Raw genomic sequence first — 23,492 nt, 5'->3', positions numbered from 1 at the left:
AATCATGTGACTTGCGCATTCCTAGTGGAGGCTCTGGCATCGCCGTTGCCACCAAGACACGTGACAAGCCTACAGTGTAAGGCTGCTTGTGCTGACAGCTCGGAAATAGTGCCATGGGAAGGTCCCGTTCTGCAGCGGTCTGCATTGCCTATCTTCTCCACCGCCAGCCCAACGCGTTGACGCCTCAGACGGCTCTTGACCTTATCCGCCAGGCGCGGCCAATGTGCGAACCGAACCCGGGCTTCATGAAACAGCTGTCGCTGTACCATGAGATGGGTTGTCCCGATGATGTCACCTCGCATCCGCAGTATCAACGCTGGCTTTCTCACCGCGAGATCGAAGATAGTGTTGCATGCGGACGGGCCCCTGAAATTAACATGGTGCGATTTGAAGACGAGCTATCACCTAGTGAGATAAACTCCGACGCGCAATCGACGGAGATCAGATGTCGCAAGTGCCGGTTAGTCATGGCTGTTTTTTTTTCTTACTAAGATGGATCTATGCTGACTTGGTGCAGACGCGTGCTGGCTACCGCCCCGTTCATAATTGAACATGAAAAAGACTCGCAGACGGAGGCGGCCAAGAAACAAACAGGATCTGAATGCGCCCACATCTTTTTACAACCTTTGACTTGGATGCGTCCTTGTCTCTATCCTGGTTCAACGTCGAGTACTTCGGCGGACGCCTCTGAGCTGTCCGAAGTGAACTCCCAAGAAGACGGACCACTTTCGGGGCGTCTGACATGTCCCAACCCCAAGTGCGACTCCGTTGTTGGAAAGTTCGCCTGGCAAGGGATGCCGTGCAGTTGCGGTAAATGGGTGGTGCCGGCGATGGGAGTTGCGCGAGCCAAGGTTGACATTGTCGAAAAGACGGCGAGCAAGGCTGCGGGGAGCGTTAACGCGCGTCTAGGGACGATGGGTATTCGGTTACCTCCTCATATGCGGTCAGCTCAGGCACCGGAGCCTGGAAAAGGCAATCTTTAGCGTGCCACCTGGTTGAAGTACATATTCTGTACAGTGGATGAGTTACGACAGATACCCTATGATATATAGGATAGGATTCGTTATATAGTCACAAGACTCATGCAGAAGTCCTCTGGGAGGACGCAGCTACCATAAGCATGACCATTCTCGTCAGCTCGATGGCTTCCTGAAAGCTGCTCTATTGGCTTGCCCGGCAGATGATCACCTGATCTAATCTTGACCCAGACACCGCCTATACCAAAATGCATCTTTTCAAGAAGCCAGGCTTATTGCAATTATTATTGTCAAGCTAGCATCCAGCAGACCTGTCGTCTGGGACTACCGCCTGTTAGTCAGAAAGCAGCAGGTCACAGATAGCATCATGAATCATGAATATGATTCATGGCAATCATTACGGAAAATTATTATGGAGCACAGCCTGATTGATAGCTCTAGCTAGTGCCTAGTGGGACCTGAGGCCTAGCTAGACTACTAGCTAGGTAGGTAGCTAGCTAGAGCGATCTTACTTACGATAGGTAATAGTACTACGTACTCCGTACACACTGTATGGAGTACTCCGTACGGCATGTAGGTAGGTTACTAAATGTTGAGGTAGCAGCCAGCTAAGCAAATTAATTAATCATTAATTAGACGGTATATATCATCGACAGCAATTGTCAATTAGTATGTACGGAATATTACTCTGTACCCTAAGTACTCCGTACGTATGTATGTACTCCGATCGGCACTCAGCTTAGTATCGGCTCGTAGTCGTCGTCTTCCTTTCCAGACCGCTCTAGGCGGTGTGGTTGAGCATACAGGTATTCTCCAGTCTCCATACGTACGTAACTACGTATGGAGTATGGAGTAATTAGATGGTACTGGAGAACGGAGTGACCTTCCTAGCTAGGTAGGTAGGTAAGTAGGTACAGAGTACCTAGGTAATAGACCAACGGAGTATTACTCCGTAGACCTAATTCATACTGCGTGTAGATTATGTAGATTGATATCGATCGATTATTATTTCCGGAGTATATATTGCATACATGTATGTAGTCTTTCTTTAAAAAAATTAATTAGAGATAATTAACTAATGTAGTCCTATTTTCTTTCTTTCTTTTCTTGTTCACGAATCATGTACGGAGTATGCTAGGAGTGCAAGATGTGATGTGGTGTGGTTAGTGTTAACAGGTCACTTGATTCGAAAAAAAATAATGTGGACTGAGGATGACATGCGGTGTAGACTGACAAACAGACAGACGGAAATACTCCATTATCTGTAAATGGTGGGTCCAAGAAGGAGAATTCATTCAAGAATTCAAGAATTCGATCGATTACGATTTAATTAATTAATACTCTGTACTCCGTACATACTACATGCAGAGTAGATTTTAGTATTATTTAAGTTTACTAATTACACTGAGTAGGTAATTGTCGCCGACTCGCTGTATTTATTTACTGTCAAAAAAAAAGACAATGAGACGGGTGATATGCAAACAACTCACTCAGTTCAGTGTTAAATTAATCCATTTAGCTAATTAATTATATTTATTATTGATACTGACTTATAATAATAACTATTGTAATCAGATTCTCATCCTCATTCTAATCCTGTTCACGTCCTGGTCACACCCTGCCTGTCTGTATGTATGGAGTAAGAAAGTAAGTTAGCAGTCAGTCAACCATTAAATAATATTACAAGGAATACAATGCATCTTTATTCTAGCTAGCAAGGCGTGCCATGCTATTATTAGCTACATAGAAGGTAGTCAGCAGCAGTCTTTTATAGCACTACATACAGGAATTCCCTATTACTGTGTTTATTGTTGCACTGTTTGTTGGTTGCTGACTATTGCTTACTGCTTACTGCTTATTTTTATTGCTGACTGACTGCCAGCTGACTGCGGCTGACTACACTAACCTGCATGGAACAAAATGCCAGGTAATAGCAAACAAATAAACAATCATAAATAATAATAACAGCAGTAACAGCAATAAGAAGTGAGAAATGTTCGATAGAGTAATAATGGGTCGGTCTATAGTAAGTAGTAGTTATGTACTCTACCCAAGTCAAGACTCACCTTCAATCAGCTAATCTCTGCAGAAAGACGCATACTCTGTACTAGTCTGTTCTCCATCCAGTTACTTATTTTGATTTTCATTTGGTGGTCGATCATATAACTATAGCTATATAATGTACGGAGTACAAAGTAGATCAAACTTTCTCCCTTCCGGTTGTCTTACGTTTATTTAAATATATCGAGGAGACAGTCTGGACAGGACAGGACTGCATTGCTTTAATAATTAACTCATGCTCCTAGGGATGTACATACAAGAGTAGGACTGCTGATGGTATTACTGTACGACTGTACGACTGTATGACTATTATACGAGATGAGATAAGATGAGATGAGGTCAGACGAGACCAAACCAGACTAGACTAGACCAGACTGGAAAGAGCGACAAGAGACAAGAAACTCAGACGAGGACTAACTACCTGCACGGTCAGCAAGCACCGTTCATCATCCGGTCACGGACACGGCAGTGTATGTACCCTGTACAGTACAATGTACAGTACAGCATAGCAGTATGCAAATGCATACGCAGAAGCAGCAATAACTTCCTTCCTTCAGACATATTCCATATTCCAGTCCATAAGCAAGTAAGCAAAGTTACCTACTCCGTACAGTAAGTACATACGTACGGAGCCATCGTCATCTTGGGATTAGTGTTTATTATCAGCAGGGTGGGGATCGAAAAGAAAAAAAATATAAATATAAACAAACGAATAAACAACCACAAACAGATCCTGAAGGAATTAGGGAGCCACTGGAAATTATTAAAAATTGGTTGAATGTCAGTTGTACTATTAGTATTATTACTAATAGTGTTGGTGTTGGCAAATATTGTCCTTCCTGCAGGCTAGTTCTGTACTCCGTACAGCAGAATGACATTCAGCTGACAGTCCTCGCTATTCCGTACTCGGAGAGAAAAAAAAACATGGATTGCTTCATCAAACAGTTACTCGTGGGAATTGTGGGAATTGGCCAATTTTCACCACTGCGAGGTGCATCTGCATCCGCGTCTGCATCTGCAGTCATCATCCATAGCGGAAGCTCACTTGCAGTTGCAGACAGATGTCGGCAGACACAACAAGCCCTTCCACATGCAGAAAGACTAGACTCGGGGTCCTGTGCAGCGCTGCTGGCGTAATAGTTCATACAGCCTGCAGTCATATTTAAGTAAGTGCATAGTTACGGACTATGCATGCATCTATCCGTATGAAGAACATCTGCAGTGTCATCACGCTAGTCAAAGAATTGGCAGCCGTTCCCTCCCCGATAAGGCTGATTGATCAACGCCATCCTGGACTGGCTGCAAGAGCAGTCAGCTTCTGCAGCAGCGGAATAAGTCCTTCGTATATTCGTGTAAAGTCACCTGTGGACCACGACGTACTCTGTAAGAAATCATCATAACATGTACGGAGTAGCAATCATGTAAGATCCATACAGATCGACGCTTTTCGATCCCCGCAGACTGCCAGTTCACTCCTGACGCCCGCATGTAAGACGCTCTGACGCCGACTCGGGCCCCGGCTCTTAAAACCCCGGTGACAACTGCAGTGTGATCTCGAACACCAAGAGTATCTCGGCCAGTCGCTAGGCAAAGAACAAAAACGCTGCACGCTGCACGCTATGACCAGCTGGCTCACTTGGTCAAGACTCCGTGGCTGGCGATGATCTATCTGTCCGCCGAGATGCCCACGACGGGAAGCCTAATCGGATCGTAATCGTAATCGCAACCGTGCATGAATGCGGTGTAAATCTCGAGAGAAAGTGACTTTTTTTTTTTACAGATCTCCCTTAGGCACAGAAGGAAAGGCAGACGGATCCCTTAACCGCTCAGCATTCCTCTTCAAAATCTCCAGACTGCGTAAGCGGTTGATACGCATCTGGTAGAAGGTCCTGTGTTTTGTTCTCGTCAGCTGCATAATATCAAGGCAAGGCGGACCACCCTCACTGCAAGGTAAGGCCGTGCGTGGGTGACGAGTAACGAGTGACGAGACGAATGACGTACTTGTGTAGAGCAAAAATCCGGGGAGAATCATCCTGCTTGGATTCTCCTGCTGAAGCCGCCTTCTTGATCGCCTCAATCTGTTGTCCTCAAGTTAGCTAACTACGCTTTTTTTTTCAACACAGGACGACAAACCTTATCATTCTTTTCCTTCTCCGCAATCTTGCTATCATCCTCTTTCTCCTTTTCTCCGCTATCTTCTTTCGTCTTGTCCTTTTCCTTTTCTTTTTCTTTCTCTTTCTCCTTCTCTTTCTTCCTCCTCTGCTTCTCCTCATACTCCTGCTTCACCTTCTCAATCTCCCGGGCAAAAGCCTCCTCTTTCTTCTTCGCAGCCTCCTGTTCTGTATCGACAATTGGCGAGCAGAAGCCGCGATCCTTGAGATGGACCGGACAGATGTAGAAGAAGTCCTTTTAAAGAAAAAAAAATCCTTGTCAGTATACAACATGACTGGTGAAAAAGAAAAGTCATTTCTATCTTCGTCTTTCTAGCTAACTACTCAATCACAAATTGATTTTTTTTCTTATATTCAGTGTAAGTCCTTACTTTATTATCAGGCGTGATCAACACACTGCTCGACGGCTTGTAGCAGACGAAACATGCTTTGGCCGCGTTGTCCGCCACGCGGCGGAGATGCCACACGTTGGGGAGGGACATGGCGGTGAAGACAGACAAGATATATATCTAGATAAGATAGGTAGTGATAATATCACTGAAGGTTTCAGCCTCCTACACTGTGCAGGGAAAGAGTCAGAGTCCTGATAGTCGTTCGTGCGGTAGATTGGATTTGATCCCCGCAGCTAAATACGCAGTTGTACTGTATGGATGGGCAGCGGACAGCCAATCAACAAGGTGGTCACGTGATGAAGATCTATGACTATACACTTAGATATCTGTCTTAACCACAATAATTTTTTTATTTTTTAAAAAAAAAGAAGAAATAGAATAAAACGCTACTGATGGATTCTACCTGAGAATAATTCGCGAGTTGATCCCTTAGCGGGATATCCAATACTCATCAGAAATATCCATGGTTAACATATCTAGTACATAACTACATATATACACATTGGAGGAATTTTCAAATTAAAAAGTTTGCAATAAATAGAGAGACACAATAATGACAATCAGAACAAGGAGTCTGGCATAGAATCCAATGTCGACAATGTATAGATTCAGCCTACTCCGTCACTCCATCATGCACAGTAAACCTGGACGTCACGATCGGCTCCATATTCATGGCCCGTCGCCGGGCGTCGATCCAGACCATAAACTCGCCATAACTCTTCGGCATGACCTGGATATCCTTCGGAACGAGGAAGGTATAGTTGAACACGCCGGTCGACTTCTTCATTCCATGCTCGACATCGCGGACCTTGGAGTCGACGCGCACTTGCACTTTGGTGTACGGTCGCTTGGTCTCTCCTTCTCCCTCCTGCTGCGCCAGGAGAGGAGGGTCCGTGTATGATACCATCGCCCTGAGATAGAGCACGCTGCCGACTGGGACGGGATTCTCAAAGGTGCTCGGATCCAGAGAGACGAATGTCGGTCTGCTATGAGAGAAAGACGCGGCACAGCAAAATGCTAGCTCAAACGTCTGCTTCAGCAGGAAGCCGCCGAAGATCATGAAATTATGGCGGTTGCGGTCTTGCGGCTGCATGATCATTGCCGATTTCAGGACCGTATCGTTCATGTAGACGACATTTGACGGCCTCTTGACAGGAGAATTGGGGTCTGCACTATCGTCAGAGCTTTTGTCAAATACAAGACCAGGCTTTCAAAGGCAGCTAACTCAGATACGACATCTCCCTCGTCCACATCGAGTGGATCAGGTGGGCCTCTTCATCATTCGGAGCCTGCTCCAGCAGGCTCCTTTTCCGCAAAGCCTTCTTTGCTTTGTAGTTTTCCTCTCCTTTCTTGAAGAGGGCGCGCTCCTCTTCCGTTTCTACCAGCAGTGGTGCAACGGGAACCGGTCTGTAGGACATGAGTAAATGAGGTCATTGCATGCCAAGTCGATGCTTGCTCACTTCTTCGTCACCGGGTCCAGAGAGACCATGGTGAAAGCGCAGGTGATCAAGACGTCCTCCGGCTTGACCTTCTCTCCCTCCTTGGGAGCTTTGGCAACCTGGAGGGAGATTTCCATGCTGGATCGTCCTGTCGCGTAGGTGACCTGGCCGCTGAGCTCGAGATCACAGATCTCTTTGAGCGGGCGCTGGAGCGAAATCCGGTCTACGGCCGCAGTCACCGTAGTGACGGCATCGCCAGTATGCCGGTACGCAATCACACCAGCCATGGCATCGAGATCCATCAGGAGCGAGCCTAACCTGCGACAAATTAGACGGGCAAGACACATGACGGTATCAGCCAGGATATTTACCTAATATGGCCAGACGCATTGAGATACGTATCTAGAAGCCATTTGTCTTGAGCGAGAGGAAGGACCTGAACATACCCTAATCAGCAAGAACATCCTCAAAAGCCCAGCTACTACCTACATATAGGTAGGGCAACCTACCGCAGAAAAGTAGCTATCAGACATCCTCCTCGGCGTCAGGTCTGGTTTCGGAGCAGCCTCAGCAGCTGCCTTCCCCTCTCCCTGCTTAGCCTGCTCGCGAGCCTGCGTCAGGGCATCGATCCAGGGTGTCTTGACGCGCATTGGCATCCAGGCAGGGCGAAACGCAGCCGCCGGCGGGCTGGCGTGGAAGTCGCGCAGGAGCAGCGTGTTTGCGCGGGCCACGGCCCCAAACGCAGGGCGTCTGGTGGAGGTGGACAGCGCGATTCTTTGGCAATGCCGAACATTCGTGTTGACCTGCCACCGAGACAATAATTGGCAAGAAAAGAGGTGAGTTAATAATCCATGCGAATGACATCCAGTTTTCTAGGTTGTAGTCCCGCGCTGCGCTGTTTTCGGGTTAGTCGGCGGGTCCTCTCAACGGATATCGATATCGATCATGCCCGATACTCGGATATCGACATCGGGTCTGAATGAACATCGGAACTCGGCACGTTGTTTGCTGGTTACAACTTGAATTGAGTTGTATGCCTAATGATGTTATTGTTTTTCTCTGATCATGCTTGTTGTAATCCCTGCAGAACATGTGTTGATGTCACGTGCATGTCTCCGGGGTTATGACATCATCCGATATAGATAGATTTAATAGATAGGTAGATAAATCTCTTATCTTCACATCGACCACTTCAATTCTATTTCCCCAGAACAATGACAGATTGTATTATATTACATGAAAAAAAGATGTAATTCATAAACGGACCCATCGTCACTTTGGCGTGGTATAGTTAGGTGCCTCTCTCCAGCAAGGTCCAGAGCTCCAGAGCTCCAGTTACCTACACACCTAGCTGCAGGCGACCAGCCGGCATTTCCACAAGCAGTCAAGCCAACGAAATGATCTTCATCGATTGTAGAGTAGATAACAGGATTTCCCACCGGTATGTCTAGCACCGAGATCACCAGATGTTTAGGTACCTACCTAAGGTAGGTGTGTAGTTGCTTGACTCCTTAGGTAAGCAAGCATCTCTCGACCGAGAGAGAGGGGGGAGACGCGTCAAAGTGAAGTCATCGTGTACACGTGAAATTAAATAGAAAGAGGGGATTGTAGTAAAGGGTAAGCGCTTATGACAAATCCTGCATATGGAGAAGAATTATAAATTGGGGGTTCATCGTCCATCTGTCGTGGAGAGAAAGGGAGAGCAGGGCAATACAATCATCAGATCCGTACCTAGTTACTATTCATCCTTCTCAATTAGGCAACGATTGAATTGAGGAACGACATCATGAGTGACCCGTCCAACCCCAACATCCAGAAAAGGTCGACCCCTCAATGGGCTCTGTACCAGAGGGAGAACTTCTGGAAACAGAACGAGGGCAACTGGCCCCCGTTCAATACCGGTAAGTTATATCTATATAATATACGAGGTTCAATTTGGAACCTGCTAACAGACAAACGCACGTTTCTCACAGATCCCAAAGCGCTCGAAGAGAAGGCTCGTGAGAAGCTGAGCCAAGGAGGATGGTATGCTCCTTCAGAATGACCGCCTCTTCACCCAGGACTCCTTTATCTGACGGTCTTCAAAATGAAAGGTACTATGCCTCCTCGAATGCAGGAATGTCGACGACGCATCTCGCCAACCGTCAAGCCTTCTACCGCCATCGCATCATCCCGCGCATGCTCGTCGACACCAACCTCCGGGACACCACGACGGAGATCTGGGGCCACAAGGTCTCCGCCCCCATTGGGTTTGCCCCCATCGGCATCAACAAGATCTACAACGACCAGGCCGAAGTGCCCGTCGCAAAGGTGGCGGGCGAGCTCAACCTGCCGTACTGCCTCTCCACCGCAGGCAGCACCCCGATCGAGAAGGTCGGAGAGGCCAATGGCAAGGGCCCCCGCTTCTTCCAGCTGTATATGCCGCACGACGACGAGCTGACGCTGTCGCTGCTCAACCGGGCCTGGAACTCGGGCTTTGACGCCCTCATCCTCACCGTCGACACCTGGCAGCTGGGCTGGCGTCACGACGACGTCGCCAACTCCAACTATGCATTCTACCGCGGCATCGGGGCGGATCTCGGTCTGTCAGACCCTGTTTTCCAGAAACGCTGCGCGGAAAAGGGGATCGATATCAAGAAGGACCCCGTGGCCGCGTCCACGCTGTGGATCGACAGCATCTGGCACGGACGCGCCTGGTCGTGGGAGAAGATCCCCTGGCTGATCCGCGAGTGGAAGCGCATCTCGGGAGGACGGCCGTTCGCTCTCAAGGGCATCCAGTCCGTTGCTGACGCAAAGAAGGCGGTGGAGTATGGCGTCGACGGAATCGTCGTGAGCAACCATGCAGGGAGACAGGTCGACGGTGCCATCGCCAGTCTGGACGCGCTGGAGAACATCGTCAATGCGGTCGGCGACAAGATCTATATCATGTTCGATTCAGGAGTCCGGGGCGCCGCCGACGTCGTCAAGGCTCTCGCGTTGGGCGCCAAGTTCGTCTTCGTCGGCCGGCTGTGGGTGTGGGGTCTGAGCATCATGGGCGAGGAGGGCGTTCGCCATGTCATGAAGTCTCTGCTGGCAGACCTGGACATTCTCATGGCTGTTGGCGGTTTCAACAGCGTGAAGGACTTTGACCGGTCTATTCTCGGTGCGCGGCATGCGTTACTACATCAGGTGTCAATGCTTGCTGACATTGTGCAGAGTCATACCCAAAGTCATACTCGCTTATTGCTGAAAAGTCAGCAATCTGATGCAAACACAAAATATACAAAGCTCTGTGACGAAGGGTCAACGACGAGGATTCCATGCGGAGCAAACTTTCGAGAAGTGACGATGGCGACGGACTGGGATTTCCATTTTGGGATCGTGCAGTCACATGCATTTGACAGCTGGACTAAACTCTTTCTGCATTCCATGGAATTTCCTAGTATCTATAAATAAACAAGGCCTAGACCCAGGAGTACAAAAAGGGTATATATATCCAAAATCAAATCTCTTTTCAACCGAAAGCTCAAACTTCCGCCAGAGTATCAACGGAGAGCCTTCTCCGCGATGAGATCAGAATATGAAGTCCCCATTCCGTTGACATTCAGCCGTAAATTTGGATAGACCAAATGCCACCAGCGAGATGCTCAAAACCACCATGAAGTCAAGGTACATGGGGAAGACGGAAAGCGAATTATAAAAGTCAGAAGTATAGTAGCTACATAGGATGTCGCGATACACACGACAACCTCGTCAACGGAAGAGACAAGAACGAAAGCACAATAATTACAAGTGACAGGAAGCCCGTATATGTGGGCAATTGTACAGGTAGCATAAGGATGGACAAGACGAAGAAAACGAATGCAGTGCTAGGGTATACGTAAGGAACGAAGAGCAATGACGATAGAGATTGGACATGCGTTTTCAAGACGGGACATGAACCCCTGACGCGTGGAGAAATAAATCAGGCCAGCAGGGCCATTGGTTGGAGCTTCACAGGAAGCTTACGATGGGAGATAGGCATAGCATACTGGCCAAGGCAGCGATAGCAACCCCAGAATCGATTCTGGCAGTCGTGGCAGCACTCTTGAAAGTTTGTGATTCTTTGGTTTGGGTAGCATTGGTAGAGCCTGTGCCGGACTCGGAAGCAGGTGCGGCAGTTGGGTTGCCGCTGACAGTTCCCGTCGTTGCGGACGTCGTAGGAGTCCCCGTTGGAGCCGTGGAACCAGGACGGCCAGCGAAGCCAATTCGGTTATTGTCGTAATCGAACACCGTGTAGACATTCTTCAGGAACACATCCCCCAGCAGCCAATCGTTCGGTCCGAACGTCTGGACACCAACGATATTGGAGACGCAGGTCGTGCCCGAACTGTCTGGAGAGCCGACATAATCCTTGGGAGAAATGCTGTAAGTGATCCCCGAGAAAGTAAATTGCACCTCCGCGGTCGATTTGCATGGCACGTTGAAGTTCTCACCCGCGGGCGAAGATCCGGGGATGAGAGCATGGATGGCACTCGCATCGGCGGGAGGAAGCAAGATGTAGGAAGTGCCGGTATCGATGATGGCCGACTTTCCCGTGAAATTACACGCCTTCCCATCGACGCCGGCATCCTGGACGGGGATTTCCCAGCGGTCATTATTGGGGATGGTGCTGGTATAGACGATGTCGCCGCGGAACTTGGAGGTATCGACACCACCAAACGTGATTTCTCCGTCCTTGGTACCATCTGAATTGCGCTGCAGGCTAATGCCGACGACGTTCGACTTCAAGAACTTGTTGTCGGCTATGACGTCCATCACCGTGGGCGTGCCGATCGCACTGGAGTCCGATCGCCCTAACCCGAGGATGCCATCCATAGGGTAATTCAAGAAATCGTCCGACGCGTTGTTGGCCAGGCCAAAAGTCAATTGCAGGTTGAACCCAGCAAAGGACACAGTATCATTCGCCAGAACTCCTTCGACGGTGCCGGTGCCATAACCGACGTTGAAGGAGGTGCCCGTCGTTTTCAGACTGGTCGAATCACCGCTTCCAAAGGTATTGTGTACCTCACAGGCCTGTGCAGTGCAGTCGGAACCGAAAACCCAGGTGTTGGTGCCACCGGTATCCAACAACATCCACATTTCCTTATTCTTCGAACCGAAATTAACGACGGAGAAATACGAGTAGTCGTGGCCATCTTCGTCGATTGCCATGCTGTTTGCTACCGTGGGGGCGTTTCCCATCACCACGGCATAGTGGTTATCTCGCTGCCTCTGTAAGGGCCAGTTAGACACGGCTCTCGACCAGAATCGAAGCGTAGAGTACGCACCAGCTTTGGAACCTTCTTCAGCGGCAAAGTTTGAAGGTTGGCGCCGCCATCCTCGGAGCCAATCGATAATTTATACGGGAAGAATCGACTGGTGATCCTATTGATGGCAGAGGTCCCGCTAGACGATTGGCTGTTGAAGTGATATGGGTAGAAGGCCGAGACACCTGTGGACAGGAGAACTGCGGATAGCACACATTGTGACAGATACATGATCCCAGACGCGGATCTAGTTCGCAGGGACTACCGCGGGCTTCATTTGACGAGAAGGAAGATCGGGCGAGTTCCCAGCAAGTTGGATGCCAGCGATGGGAGAGTCAACGGCTGGAAATATGCCGGAACGCAACGGGTGCTTGCAGGCTGAGTGAGTGGCGGGGCTGACGAGGTGCAGATTGCAGATTCCGTCGGGAGGACTGATACAGAACTTTCTTTCAATTGGGACCTATCAATAGAGGCTATTGATATTGTTCCAATTGGATGTGGTAAGGAGTGACAGAGGTCGATGCTATACAACTAAAGACAGACAACCCTCAACAGCCGAAAGGGAAAAAGATCGAGGTCGGGATATGTACAGATGGGGAATGGACCTCGATGAAGAATTAATAATACCATTAACAATTAAGGAACAACATATCAGCAACAACGGCAAGGACACAAAACACAGCCGCCAGAATGAGGTTTCTAGAAGAGAGAGACTCGGGAACCCGCGACGTAAGTAAGGAGAGGAGGCGTCCCGTGGCGCGCAATCGGGTGGACCGTGCTGGCCAGACCCGATGAACCTGGCGACTTGGGAAGGAACCAGGCGGGGGACTGGGAAGGAACGGGTTGGTGATCTGGCCTGTGCGCGCCTTGGCACAAGCCACCGTTGTTCCAGCCGGTTAGCCCCTGACTGTGTAGAGAGTTCTTTGAAGTTGTGATTATTACTCTGTATTACATTGAATAAAAGTTATTGTCGTTAAGACTGCTGCACGTAATACAGAACCTAAGTACGGAGTAGGTACGAAGTACTAGATACTAGATACCTGTACAGACTCACAGAGTACTCGTACCGTTTACTCCGTACTGAGGTAAGTCAAGCTAACCAGCGTATTTACTAACCTTAAGGGTGAGGCTCGAGCCAAGACCAGGCTAGGAATACACCTACATCACTCGAGGCCAAGGCTTGCTGCCTCAGGACAATAACCCGAAGTGGTAAGGTCACTGCTTTTACACCTACTCCGTACCATCCATGTAAGCAGTTTAATATTGTGAAATAGGACACCATGTATAAGCATGCAACTTGTCAATTATGCCTATGCACCAAACTCCGTATCTCATCTGTATACCTGTACATGCTGTAAAACTACAGTCTGTACAGTACAGAGTCCTCGTAATACGGAGTAGTCCTGCAGTGCAACCATCCGTCGGCTGCATGGCTTCCCGTGGGGTCGATACTTGGCATAATCACGAGACAGGGGTAATTGGCCCAAGGTAGTACTGGAGTCGTACTTCCGGAGTAGGTAGATTTTTTAGCCCTCTGCTTGGACCACCTGATCTTCCCCATAATCTACCGGAAGTAGAAGTGATGGCTGGGATGTTGCTGCGTTGCATGCAGATCTGCTTGGGGCTAACTCCGTATGTGTGCTGCTGCACTGCACTGATAGCGGAACCTCCGTACGGAGTACAGATCCTGCATACAGAGTACTCAGTATATGCATTATTTTGTACACACAATTGCAGGAGTAGAAAATACATTCCTAGGGCGTAAATGGCCCTAAGTCCTTGCGGAACGCTTAGTAATGACTTCCAGCCAATCAGTACAGAGTATAGGCTCCTCTATAGGCTTCATATAGGCTTCATAGAGGCTTCATATAGGCCCCGTGTAGGCTTCGTATGGGCTACCCTACAGGGTTCATGTTGGCTCCCTATATGTACAGCACGGGTTCCCCTACAGGCTCTGTATTTGCTCTGTATGGGCTTTATATAGGCTCCTATAGGCTCTTTTGTAGGCTCTAGATGGGCTCTCTTATAGGGTCTATATGGGCTCCCCTATAGGCTCATAGGTAGGCTCGTAGGCTTGTAGGCTCGTAGGCTCATAGGCCTATAGGTAGGCTCATAAGTTGGCTTGTAGGTAGGCTTGTAAGTGGGCTCCCCTATAGGAGGTAAGGAAGGAGGTAGTAGTGTAACCAGAATCATGTGATTTAGCTTTATATAGACCAATCAGATGATAGAATACTACTAACCAATCATAAAGCAGAGAGTTGCTCTCACGTGATGAATTTCTACCAATCAGATCAAAGGAAGGAAAGGGGGGGGGGGGTTTCGCGCAGACCGTTATATATTGCTTCGCGCTAACGCGCTCCGCAAACAAACAGGACTAGCATATCAGCGCCATTATTAGCAAGAGCCATGTTTAAGAACGACAAGATTTTCCACTACAAAACGCAAACCAACCGGAGATATTTTACTGGACAATAACAGTAGTGACAAAGACATATCGCACGCGACACTCGAATACCTCTGCATGTATGTGTATTTCTGCAATTATGACATGTACTGTACACCACATACATACATACAAAGGTATAACTGCAGCATGCATAAATAACAATAAAAATAGTTAGAGCCAGCCAGCCCATCGAGCGACGCGTCACCTCCGCGACAGGCATGATGATAAAGAAAAACGCTCAAAGCTAGGCATTACCATTGTCGAGAAGACAACACATCAATCTAGACCAATCATCATCAGGGAGGGCGCTTGGTCAACTGAGCTGGAGGTGATCTCGAGCCACGTTTCAGTCTTATGAAGATACTGCCCAATAAGAGAGGAGTATTAATAACACATATCATATCATATGTACGGAGTATATATACAGTATACATTCCAGGTTCTATACGGAAAGAGGAAGGAAGGAAGAAAGAAAGAGTAGCGAACCATTACCCAATTATTAATCTGATTAACTGTTAATTATACTCTGTATTAAGAAGCTGAAAAGTAAGACAACTTCAATAGTCAGTAATAGCCACCTGGTCCAGTTGTAGACCAGATGGAGGCTGGCTGGATGGAGCTTTTGGACCTTGATGATAATGATGATTTGTCACTGTCACACAATGCGACATTGGAAGACGTTGAGTTGAGCGATCTACAAATGAATGACTTAGGTAAAAAAGTAGGATAGGTGTATGATATAAAGAAAAAAAATATATCTGGCGCGTGTGTGTCAACCTCAGGCTCCTTTTTTTTTCTTTGGTGGATGGATTTGATATCTCTCTTCCTTGTCTTTCGCTTTGCTTTGTCTTAGATGCATGCTTTTTGCAGTATGAGTCTGGAAGTAGAGCAGAGCAGAGCAAAGCAGAATGCGACAGCCACACAGCATCAGAACTAGAGAATAGTGAACTAATAATTAATGCCCATGATGTGCAGGCTGACATTAATTAATGCTCAGTAGACTACTGAGAGACAGGCAGTTTGCAGACTGACTAGTACAGGAGTCCACATATTGTGTATGTACAGTACAAGGGTGCTACCGCAATATGGATGGAACTTCCAGTCAGTAGGTACTTACCTATCTAGGTAGCTTAGGGCTAAGTAGGTAGTATATGCCAATGCCAGTACTAAAATAGTGCTAATAGGTGATTATTCATAATAACGACCTTGAAGGGCCCCGAAAACTCATCCATCTTGATATTATCAAGATTCCTATGTATGTCCTGATACCGTAACAATACTGCACACGAAAGGAATTGTTGCTGGTTAAATCGAGAAAAGATTTGATGACATAAAATATCAGTCAATCAATCAGCTGAATCAGCTGGCAACTGGTAGTCATGACTCGACGACCTGCCGAGGCTAATGATAGAGAGCATGCATAGAATGAATGCTCCAACCCGACTCCCAGAGCAGACAGCGTCGTGTACTCGTTCAGTTCGTGAGGCCGTAAACCGTCAGACGTAAAACATGGAGAAAAGAAAAGAAACCAACCCGACAAAAAGGTTGGATTGATAAAAATAATACTCAGACCGAATCGCCTGCATTTCAGAAAGCAGAAAGCAAGACTGGATCGAGAAAATTACAAATGTTCGTAGGACAACAATAATAATGAACACAAAAGAATAAAAAAAAAGGGCTCACTTTTTGAGCGAACTACTACTGTTCCCCTTCGGCCCTAACAGATCCTCGAGAAACCCACTCCACAACTCCCCGATCACGCCCTTTTCCCGCTGGTTGGCGGCCAGCTTCTGCTGGTTCTCACCATCCCGGGACCGCCCCACCGTCTCCGTGAGTCTGAAAGGATCAATCTCCACGGAGTGATTGTCGACCACCTCGCTCATCGGGCTGGCCGACGTGTCGGACGCAAGCTCGGAGACAGCGTGGATCTGAGGCTTCATTGGCGAGGTGGAATATGCGTCAGAGACGAGGGGAATGCGAGGATATGAGTTGGTTTCCGGCCCTTCCAGCGAGGCCATCGACGGCATGTAGACAAAGTCCATCGTCGACGAGTCTTTTACCGCCTTGTTCGCGCGGGACGTGTTGAATTGGCGGCTCTTCGACTGCCTGTGCAGAATGTCAGCTTCTGATCGACCCAGAACGAGGGCAAGACAGCGCTACATACCCCCCAAACGCATTCCCGTCGATCCGCTTCATGGCAATGCTGAAGGCGCGAGACTGGAGCAGGTCGTGGTTGGACAGCCGTTCAATGAGCTGATCCATCGACGCAGTCAGAACGATTCCTGTCCGGAAGAAATGAGCAAGCTGATTGAGGGTTTACGCACCTCCGATTTCGTCCCGGACGTCCTCAGAGCCCGTCGCTCGCATTCCAGTTTGAGGTCCGCAAGGGTGCGGGAGGCGTACAGAGTGGTCTTGTCCGAGCTGTTGGCCGGCTGCGCAGAGAAGGCGCCAGTGATGTGCAAGCGACGACGGCAGTACAGCGTGGTCGCAGACGGGCTCTGCTGCGACAGAGCACGCAGAGCTCGCAACGAGGTGGATCGAGGAGCGGCCATTGGTGGTGAATGAGTCAGACGTCTGCTTGATCAACGGAAGGGATCGAGTCGGGTAGCCTTGTGCTGTTGTAAGTATGCAGGTATGCAAGTAACGACGATGAGACTGAAGAGTTGCAAAATCGGGGAAAGGAAAAGGCGTGGACGAACCTGCGAGACAGACGGTAAAATAAGAATAGACACAGACAGGAGCTAGAAGTAAAGAAAAGGCGCGGAATTCAGGCGGAGCCGCCAATTGGGGCCAGGCCTGTCTTAGGAATCGTAGGGATAAGCGACAGACGAGGCGTCGTCAGCAAGCAGATTGCTGTTTGCGGCAAACGTTGGGGGGAGCTATCGGGCGATTGGCAAGACTGTTGAGGGCGCGTCTACAAGGAGCGCCGACGGTCTCGGCGGGCGAGCTATCGATCCTGCCCGGTGGGCCCCGTGATTCGCCAATGCTGGGCGTGAGGGCGAGCAGGTCAGCAAGCAGTGAATTCTTGAAATCTCAAATAATGGACCTCTGTCGCAGTGCAACGCTTACGAGACAAGACTCTTGGCAGCAGTGGTGAAGCAGGCTGGAGAGAATGTACGGAGTGGACTATTGTCAGACGCCTTACGACGAACAAAGAGGGGCCGGGGTCTGTCGGATATTTATGAGCTGTCTCGCGTGTTCTCCAGGCCCGGTCTTCCAGGCGAGAGTGTACAGGACAGTAATGTCTGCGCCACTCCTCATGGGAGTGCATCCATGGTAGCCCAGGCCAGAGGCCCCTGCTCCGGATCGCAACCCACAAGCACCCAATGGCAGCATGGCCATGCGGCAGTAGGCATTCCAGCCCGCTGGGCAGGGATTCGATCGTCTCACCGGAGTCTAACCTCGTGCTCCGGCCGTAGGGCATAGTATCTAGAATAACTCCTGACTATGCGTAAGACTGCATACGCAGCGATCATTCAGAGTCGCTGTCTGCCTCACCATCGCCGTCTGATCGCTGCATCGCAGGCCTCGCCCCTCTTCTCCACCGCAATTTGGACTCGTGCTCGTTGAATCATCGACGAGGAGTGGCTTGAGTATGGGTGCGGGGAAGGCCGGAAGGATGAACAAGGATGCTGCATCATCGACTCTGCTCTGCCTGTCACGGGCGTTCCCTGAGAAGCCGGCGGGCGAATGAGAAGAGGCTGTGGCTGCGACACAAAAGGAAGCGGTGAGGAGGAAATTCTGCTGGCTGCCCGTCGGAGATGTCGATCACGGGATCTTCGTCGGTGGAGACCAGAACCTTCTCCAGAGTCCCTCGTCGCTTTTGTCCAGGGCAATCTCCGCATGGCGTATCCATTCCTCCGTCGCCTTGGACGGGGTAATTACTCCCTACAGTAAGAGAAGGGCTTGCTTTGTAATCGTCCATCCTCATCGTCTCGTGATTTGGCAGCTGGAACAGTCTGCTGTGCGATGGTGTCGCGGAATCCCGCTATGGTTACGTAACACTTTACACGACGGGCATCCGGCTTGATACGGAGTAGAGCGCAGTCCACTCAAGCACTCCGTACGAAGTACTCAAATATTGGTGCAAGGTTCACTGGTCCATCATCATAGATGCTGCATCAGCACGGTCCTTAACTGGATGGAATTGACTCCTCAGCATTGCCCAACCGCTTATCATCATACCCCGGCATATAGAACGGGCCATCGGCTTCTACTCAGTCGAATGCAGATTGCCTGCTAGATTTCATCGAAGATCAGATAAAGATATACAGCAAAATTTCCAAAGTTATCCAAGATTCTCTCAAAACTCTGTACATCTAGTGCGGTTTTGCCGGCACATAGGCGATCGTCGATCATAACGGAATATTCCGGATCGTATCTCGTATCGCATATCGGCTGGGCTATGAACGCGAACCAAGGGCTCACGTGGAAGGAGCACGTACATCCAGAATAATACTCTCCCACTTCACATCGGAAATTTCATGCAGGCACAGCGGATAGCCCGAGCAGATCATCGAGCTTAGCGTAGGCCCACTCCAGGCTCACAGTTTCGAGGCCCGATTCTGTCGACGGTTCTTTGCAACCGCTCTGGCGTACGGGTGCTGCCGCGATGCCGGAACCAGATGGTCCACATCTCCGGTGTGCACGAGCTCCGGGCAGGCTTGCTCAAGACTTGTGATGCCGGTGTTTCTCATCGCTGTTTCAAGTTCGTCTTGCATGACTATGATTGGAATGGTCGTTAGCCTATGGATTATTTCCTGCGGGTGATCGCCCGCGAAAAAAAGCCTCGGCATGATGGGGGCCTCTTACTGTCTATCAGATGCTCAACACCTTCTTGGCCATAGTTCGTGGCATAGAGCGCGCTGCGGCCAATGCCCACCGCAGTGGCCCCAAGACAAACGGCCTTGAGGATGTCAGTTCCACGCCGAATGCCGCTGTCCACGTAGATCTCCATCTTGTCGAAGATCTCCGGGCACCGCTTGTGGAGCTCCAGCAGAGTAATAATAGACGGAGGGCTAGTATCGAGGTTGCGGCCACCATGATTGCTGAGGAGAATGCCATCCACACCTGCCTGCATCGCCAGGATGGCATCATCGGCAGACATCACTCCCTTGAGGCACAGAGGCAGGTGGGTGTGCTGCCGTATCCAAGCCAGGTCGTCCCATGTCAAGCCAGGATCGATAAACCCAGCCATCACCCGTCCGTAACCGCCTCCCTTCTTGTCGTTAGTTACTCTTGCCGGCGCCATGGGCACCGACACAGACTCATCCGCCTTGACACGTTCATCGGCCTCCCGCTTGCCAGGCCACGCTGCGTCCACCGTGACAAACACCGCTTTGACATTCGGGATGGCCGAAATTTTGTGGAGCAGCTCAGCGGACTTCTCTCGGTCCCTGTTCACATACAACTGGAAGAAGAAATTGCCTTTCGGTGCCGCCTGGACCAGTTCTTCAATCGAATACGAAGAATTGTTTGATACCTGAAGCTCACCCGTCAGCTTTCCTTAAATGGAATATTTTCGCGCTCTCTGACGATACGTACTCCTTGCATGATCCCTTTGCTCTCACAGGCCCTAGCAATAGCGCACTCGCCGTCGGGATGGATTAATTTGGCCATCGCCGCAGGGCTCACAAACAGCGGAAGGCGGCTGTCGACGCCCAAGATCGTGGTTCGAGTATCGACATCGCGCACATTTCTCAGCACGCGAGGTCGGAACCATATTCGATCAAAGCATGATTTGTTTGCGTCTCGTGTAATGAGATCCGTCGCCGCACTGGAGTAGAACGCCCAGGTCTTCTTGGGTGCGGTCTTGGAGGCGACCATTTCAAAGTCGTGAGCATTGATGAGGGTGTGCAGCGGCGGCTTTTCGTTGTCCAGGGCCACATGAGGGTTCTCCGTCGGTGGCTGTTTCGCCCATTCTTCGTCGACAGTCGACTGATCGAGGACACCCTTGAACTTGTCCGGCTGCAGGTTGTCTCTCAACACCTTGGGCGAGTGGACTTCGGAATACGCTTTCGTTGCATCACGACCAGCGTACTTCAAGATAACTGGCAGGCAGCACACGGATTGTTAGCTTTGATCTTTATAAGCAGAGCTGGGCCTTATCCTTACTTGCTGAGCCGCCTGGATGCTGTTCATGAAAGTCCGTCACATCCCAGACCTGGCCGTCAACGACAATCCAGCAGTCGGTAGGAGTATTGTGCCGTGATATCTCCTGTGCGGAGAGCTTGGTGCCACCCATTGTGCTCTCACAGAAAGTAAACGAATGCAAGGACGTTGGAGAAGCTCTGATGTGCGAGTCCTGATTTTCCTCGACAGATGTACTCCGCAGCGTCCCCGCACTGAAGAATTGACAGAAGTCCTCGAGTCTCTCAGAGACAGTTATAAGCGTACTGTACACGTCTCGCTACAAGACGATGCCTGGCTTTTCTAGAACTCGGACAAGTTCGCTGCTACCTGTGATTTATTATTACTTTTTGCCGGCTTTCAATTCGATAGATCCGATCGCCTTGCAGACCTTCGGGGTTGTACCCCGGGTCTCTTAGCTCTGGGGGCGTGTTCCTCGGGTCTTCCTTCCCCGAAAAGTTACGCTGGCGTGTCTTTTCCGCTGCGGAGGTCGGTGGTGTGCCGACCCTGACTCGGCTTTCTTCCCGCGTCTTTGGCCAGTGTCAGACATGTCACGTGACAATGATGCACCGCCATACAATGTGGCTGTATTCTGTAGAATGTGCCTGAACAGCCACAGTCTCATCTGCTAGTTTGTACGGAGTATTAGCAGAAGTGCTCCTGCCACAGGCAAAGCTGCGTACATAGTACATCCATGTAACCAGCCTGAAGCCTCTCTTTCTGATGCCTGCAGCGGTGCTAGAGGGGCGCATTCTGCAACTTGGTGCGACTTCCAGACTGAAGTGTCTAAACTTAAAATTTCCCTTTTTCACACCTTCCCCGCGGAGGACGTCATTTCCTGGAGGAGGTATGGGTCGACTCATTCGCAGGCTGCCTTTTGCTGGGTTTGGAAGGTGACTCACGCAGACACAGTGTTCTCCTGTAGAATTCCTTCTCTGCAGTTTAAAGGTCCTAATAAGAGCTGGAGTAACCAAGCGTTTTTCTTCTCGCAGCTTTCGCCAAACCGCTCATCAGCCTCCAAGATGGGGGAAGAAAATAAGCAACTGAGATATATCGATGTAGGTCTGCAAGATATAGCTGGATATCTTTCACGGTCTGTACAACTGATACGGATCTCCTTCAGATTGGCATCAACCTGGGTGATCCGGTGTTTCGAGGAAACTATAACGGAAAACAAGTCCATGAAGACGACTTGGCGGACATTATAGAGCGTGCCCGCAATGTCGGGTGCGAAAAGTTCATGGTGACAGGCTCTGATTTGGAGGAATCAAAGCATGCTGTACAACTTGCCCGTGAATATCGTATGTCTCCGTGCCTCATCTTTTGAAGTCTCGCCGCCTGACATTCTGAGCCTATAGCGGGCTTTTGCTATGCCACCGTCGGGGTTCACCCATGTCAGGCAAAGCTTTTCGATAGCTTTCCAGGGGGGCCCTCGAAAATGCTCGAGCAACTCAAAGAGCTGGCGCTGAAGTCGAAGGAGGCCGGCCTTGCGGTGGCCTTCGGCGAGATCGGACTCGACTATGACCGCTTATTTTTGAGCGGCAAGGAACAGCAGCTTAAATATTTCGAAGCACAACTGGACCTGGCCATCGAGATTCAGCTTCCGCTTTTCCTGCACTCTCGAGCAGCCAGCGAGGACTTTGAAAGGCTCCTAGCACCAAGGCTCGAGAAGCTTCCCAAGAAGGGACTCGTCCACAGTTTCACAGGAACGCTGGAGGAAATGCAACGGCTGGTGGATCTGGGTCTCGACATTGGGGTGAATGGATGCAGCATGAAGACGGAGGAGAACCTGGAAGTAGTCAAAGCAATCCCGTTGGACCGACTCCAGATCGAGACTGACGGGCCATGGGTATGGCAGACTGTTCACGTTGTGCTTAGACACACCTCTTTCGCTAACCAGTGTTCTATAGTGTGAGATTCGCCCGTCCCATGCTTCAGCCAAATATTTGGATGACGCCCCGGCGTTGCCAAAGGCCGTTAAGAAGGAGAAATGGCAGAAAGGCTGCATGGTCAAGGGGAGGAATGAACCTGCCGCCATCATCCATGTCGCCCATGTAATCGCGAAGGTCAAGGGTATTTCCGTGGAAGAGGTTTGCGAAGCGTAAGTGCCCTATACCCTCTCACGCGTGGGGTCATACTCATTTTGCCATGTCAGTGCTTGGAACAATTCGGTCAAAATGTTTGGCCTGGGAGTCGAGGCTGCCTGATTCGGCAGAGCGCTCACCACCTGTGTTTTGGGACGTGTCGACTTTGCAACATCGATACGTCGAGGCATGAAAAAGTGGCTTATAAACAACATAGATTCTTTGTTCCGGTTAATGATATATGCATCGTGGGTCTAGACACTAGAGGCGAATGAAGAATGAAAACACTGGCATAAAATGGAGCTACCATGAACCTTGCACATTGATACTGAGTTCTGGTATGATATCTCTCAGAGCGAAAGAAGGGGGGAAGATAGGCTAGTCCGGACGAGACCACTAGTCGAGCAGACGACCTTTTGAAGGAGGAAATAGGCCCTGAGAGGTGGGGGATGGGTTGTATATGTGTCAGCAAAAAAGAAAAGCGTCAAAGGACTCCCATGGGACGAAGGGGGGGGGGGGGGGGGGG

The 23,492-nt window shown here is 49.7% G+C and overlaps 9 protein-coding genes across 9 annotated transcripts; 3 read left to right on the top strand and 6 right to left on the bottom strand.

Moving 5' to 3' along the window:
- T310_7732 (Dual specificity phosphatase) lies at positions 1-2,724 on the top strand (the record flags this gene model as incomplete). Its single annotated transcript, XM_013469487.1, has 12 exons — positions 1-76; positions 110-460; positions 518-943; positions 1,209-1,310; positions 1,506-1,550; positions 1,634-1,646; positions 1,678-1,803; positions 1,965-2,010; positions 2,062-2,099; positions 2,206-2,248; positions 2,553-2,605; positions 2,689-2,724. Coding segments are annotated over 12 exons (1,355 nt in total), but the record flags the coding sequence as incomplete, so codon positions are not given.
- Positions 2,725-4,812: 2,088 nt separating this feature from the next.
- T310_7731 (uncharacterized protein) lies at positions 4,813-5,691 on the bottom strand (the record flags this gene model as incomplete). Its single annotated transcript, XM_013469486.1, has 4 exons — positions 4,813-4,927; positions 5,040-5,116; positions 5,172-5,444; positions 5,581-5,691. 4 exons carry the CDS (start codon positions 5,689-5,691, stop codon positions 4,813-4,815), a joined length of 576 nt encoding a protein of 191 aa, XP_013324940.1.
- A 339-nt stretch (positions 5,692-6,030) lies between these two features.
- T310_7730 (uncharacterized protein) lies at positions 6,031-7,696 on the bottom strand (the record flags this gene model as incomplete). Its single annotated transcript, XM_013469485.1, has 5 exons — positions 6,031-6,088; positions 6,219-6,768; positions 6,827-7,008; positions 7,062-7,358; positions 7,530-7,696. 5 exons carry the CDS (start codon positions 7,694-7,696, stop codon positions 6,031-6,033), a joined length of 1,254 nt encoding a protein of 417 aa, XP_013324939.1.
- Positions 7,697-8,826: 1,130 nt separating this feature from the next.
- T310_7729 (Lactate 2-monooxygenase) lies at positions 8,827-10,285 on the top strand (the record flags this gene model as incomplete). The annotated part of the gene is made up of 4 exons (XM_013469484.1): positions 8,827-8,941; positions 8,993-9,040; positions 9,157-10,182; positions 10,236-10,285. 4 exons carry the CDS (start codon positions 8,827-8,829, stop codon positions 10,283-10,285), a joined length of 1,239 nt encoding a protein of 412 aa, XP_013324938.1.
- A 727-nt stretch (positions 10,286-11,012) lies between these two features.
- Positions 11,013-12,538, bottom strand: T310_7728 (Aspartic-type endopeptidase (CtsD); the record flags this gene model as incomplete). The annotated part of the gene is made up of 2 exons (XM_013469483.1): positions 11,013-12,272; positions 12,329-12,538. The coding sequence occupies 2 exons, from the start codon at positions 12,536-12,538 to the stop codon at positions 11,013-11,015; spliced, it is 1,470 nt and encodes a 489-aa protein (XP_013324937.1).
- Positions 12,539-13,768: 1,230 nt separating this feature from the next.
- T310_7727 (uncharacterized protein) lies at positions 13,769-14,220 on the bottom strand (the record flags this gene model as incomplete). Its single annotated transcript, XM_013469482.1, has 3 exons — positions 13,769-13,994; positions 14,037-14,140; positions 14,212-14,220. 3 exons carry the CDS (start codon positions 14,218-14,220, stop codon positions 13,769-13,771), a joined length of 339 nt encoding a protein of 112 aa, XP_013324936.1.
- Positions 14,221-16,432: 2,212 nt separating this feature from the next.
- On the bottom strand, positions 16,433-17,305 carry T310_7726 (uncharacterized protein; the record flags this gene model as incomplete). The annotated part of the gene is made up of 3 exons (XM_013469481.1): positions 16,433-16,859; positions 16,918-17,006; positions 17,078-17,305. The coding sequence occupies 3 exons, from the start codon at positions 17,303-17,305 to the stop codon at positions 16,433-16,435; spliced, it is 744 nt and encodes a 247-aa protein (XP_013324935.1).
- A 1,992-nt stretch (positions 17,306-19,297) lies between these two features.
- T310_7725 (L-lactate dehydrogenase (cytochrome)) lies at positions 19,298-20,997 on the bottom strand (the record flags this gene model as incomplete). Its single annotated transcript, XM_013469480.1, has 4 exons — positions 19,298-19,476; positions 19,566-20,235; positions 20,298-20,803; positions 20,868-20,997. 4 exons carry the CDS (start codon positions 20,995-20,997, stop codon positions 19,298-19,300), a joined length of 1,485 nt encoding a protein of 494 aa, XP_013324934.1.
- Positions 20,998-21,904: 907 nt separating this feature from the next.
- On the top strand, positions 21,905-23,241 carry T310_7724 (Hydrolase, TatD family protein; the record flags this gene model as incomplete). Its single annotated transcript, XM_013469479.1, has 5 exons — positions 21,905-21,940; positions 22,006-22,183; positions 22,241-22,731; positions 22,793-22,983; positions 23,184-23,241. The coding sequence occupies 5 exons, from the start codon at positions 21,905-21,907 to the stop codon at positions 23,239-23,241; spliced, it is 954 nt and encodes a 317-aa protein (XP_013324933.1).
- Positions 23,242-23,492: the final 251 nt, after the last annotated feature.

This window comes from Rasamsonia emersonii (genome assembly GCF_000968595.1).
Source record: "Rasamsonia emersonii CBS 393.64 chromosome Unknown ctg1118621760581, whole genome shotgun sequence".
Classification (NCBI taxonomy): Eukaryota; Fungi; Ascomycota; class Eurotiomycetes; order Eurotiales; family Trichocomaceae; genus Rasamsonia; species Rasamsonia emersonii.
This window is presented reverse-complemented; position numbering and strand designations above follow the sequence as displayed.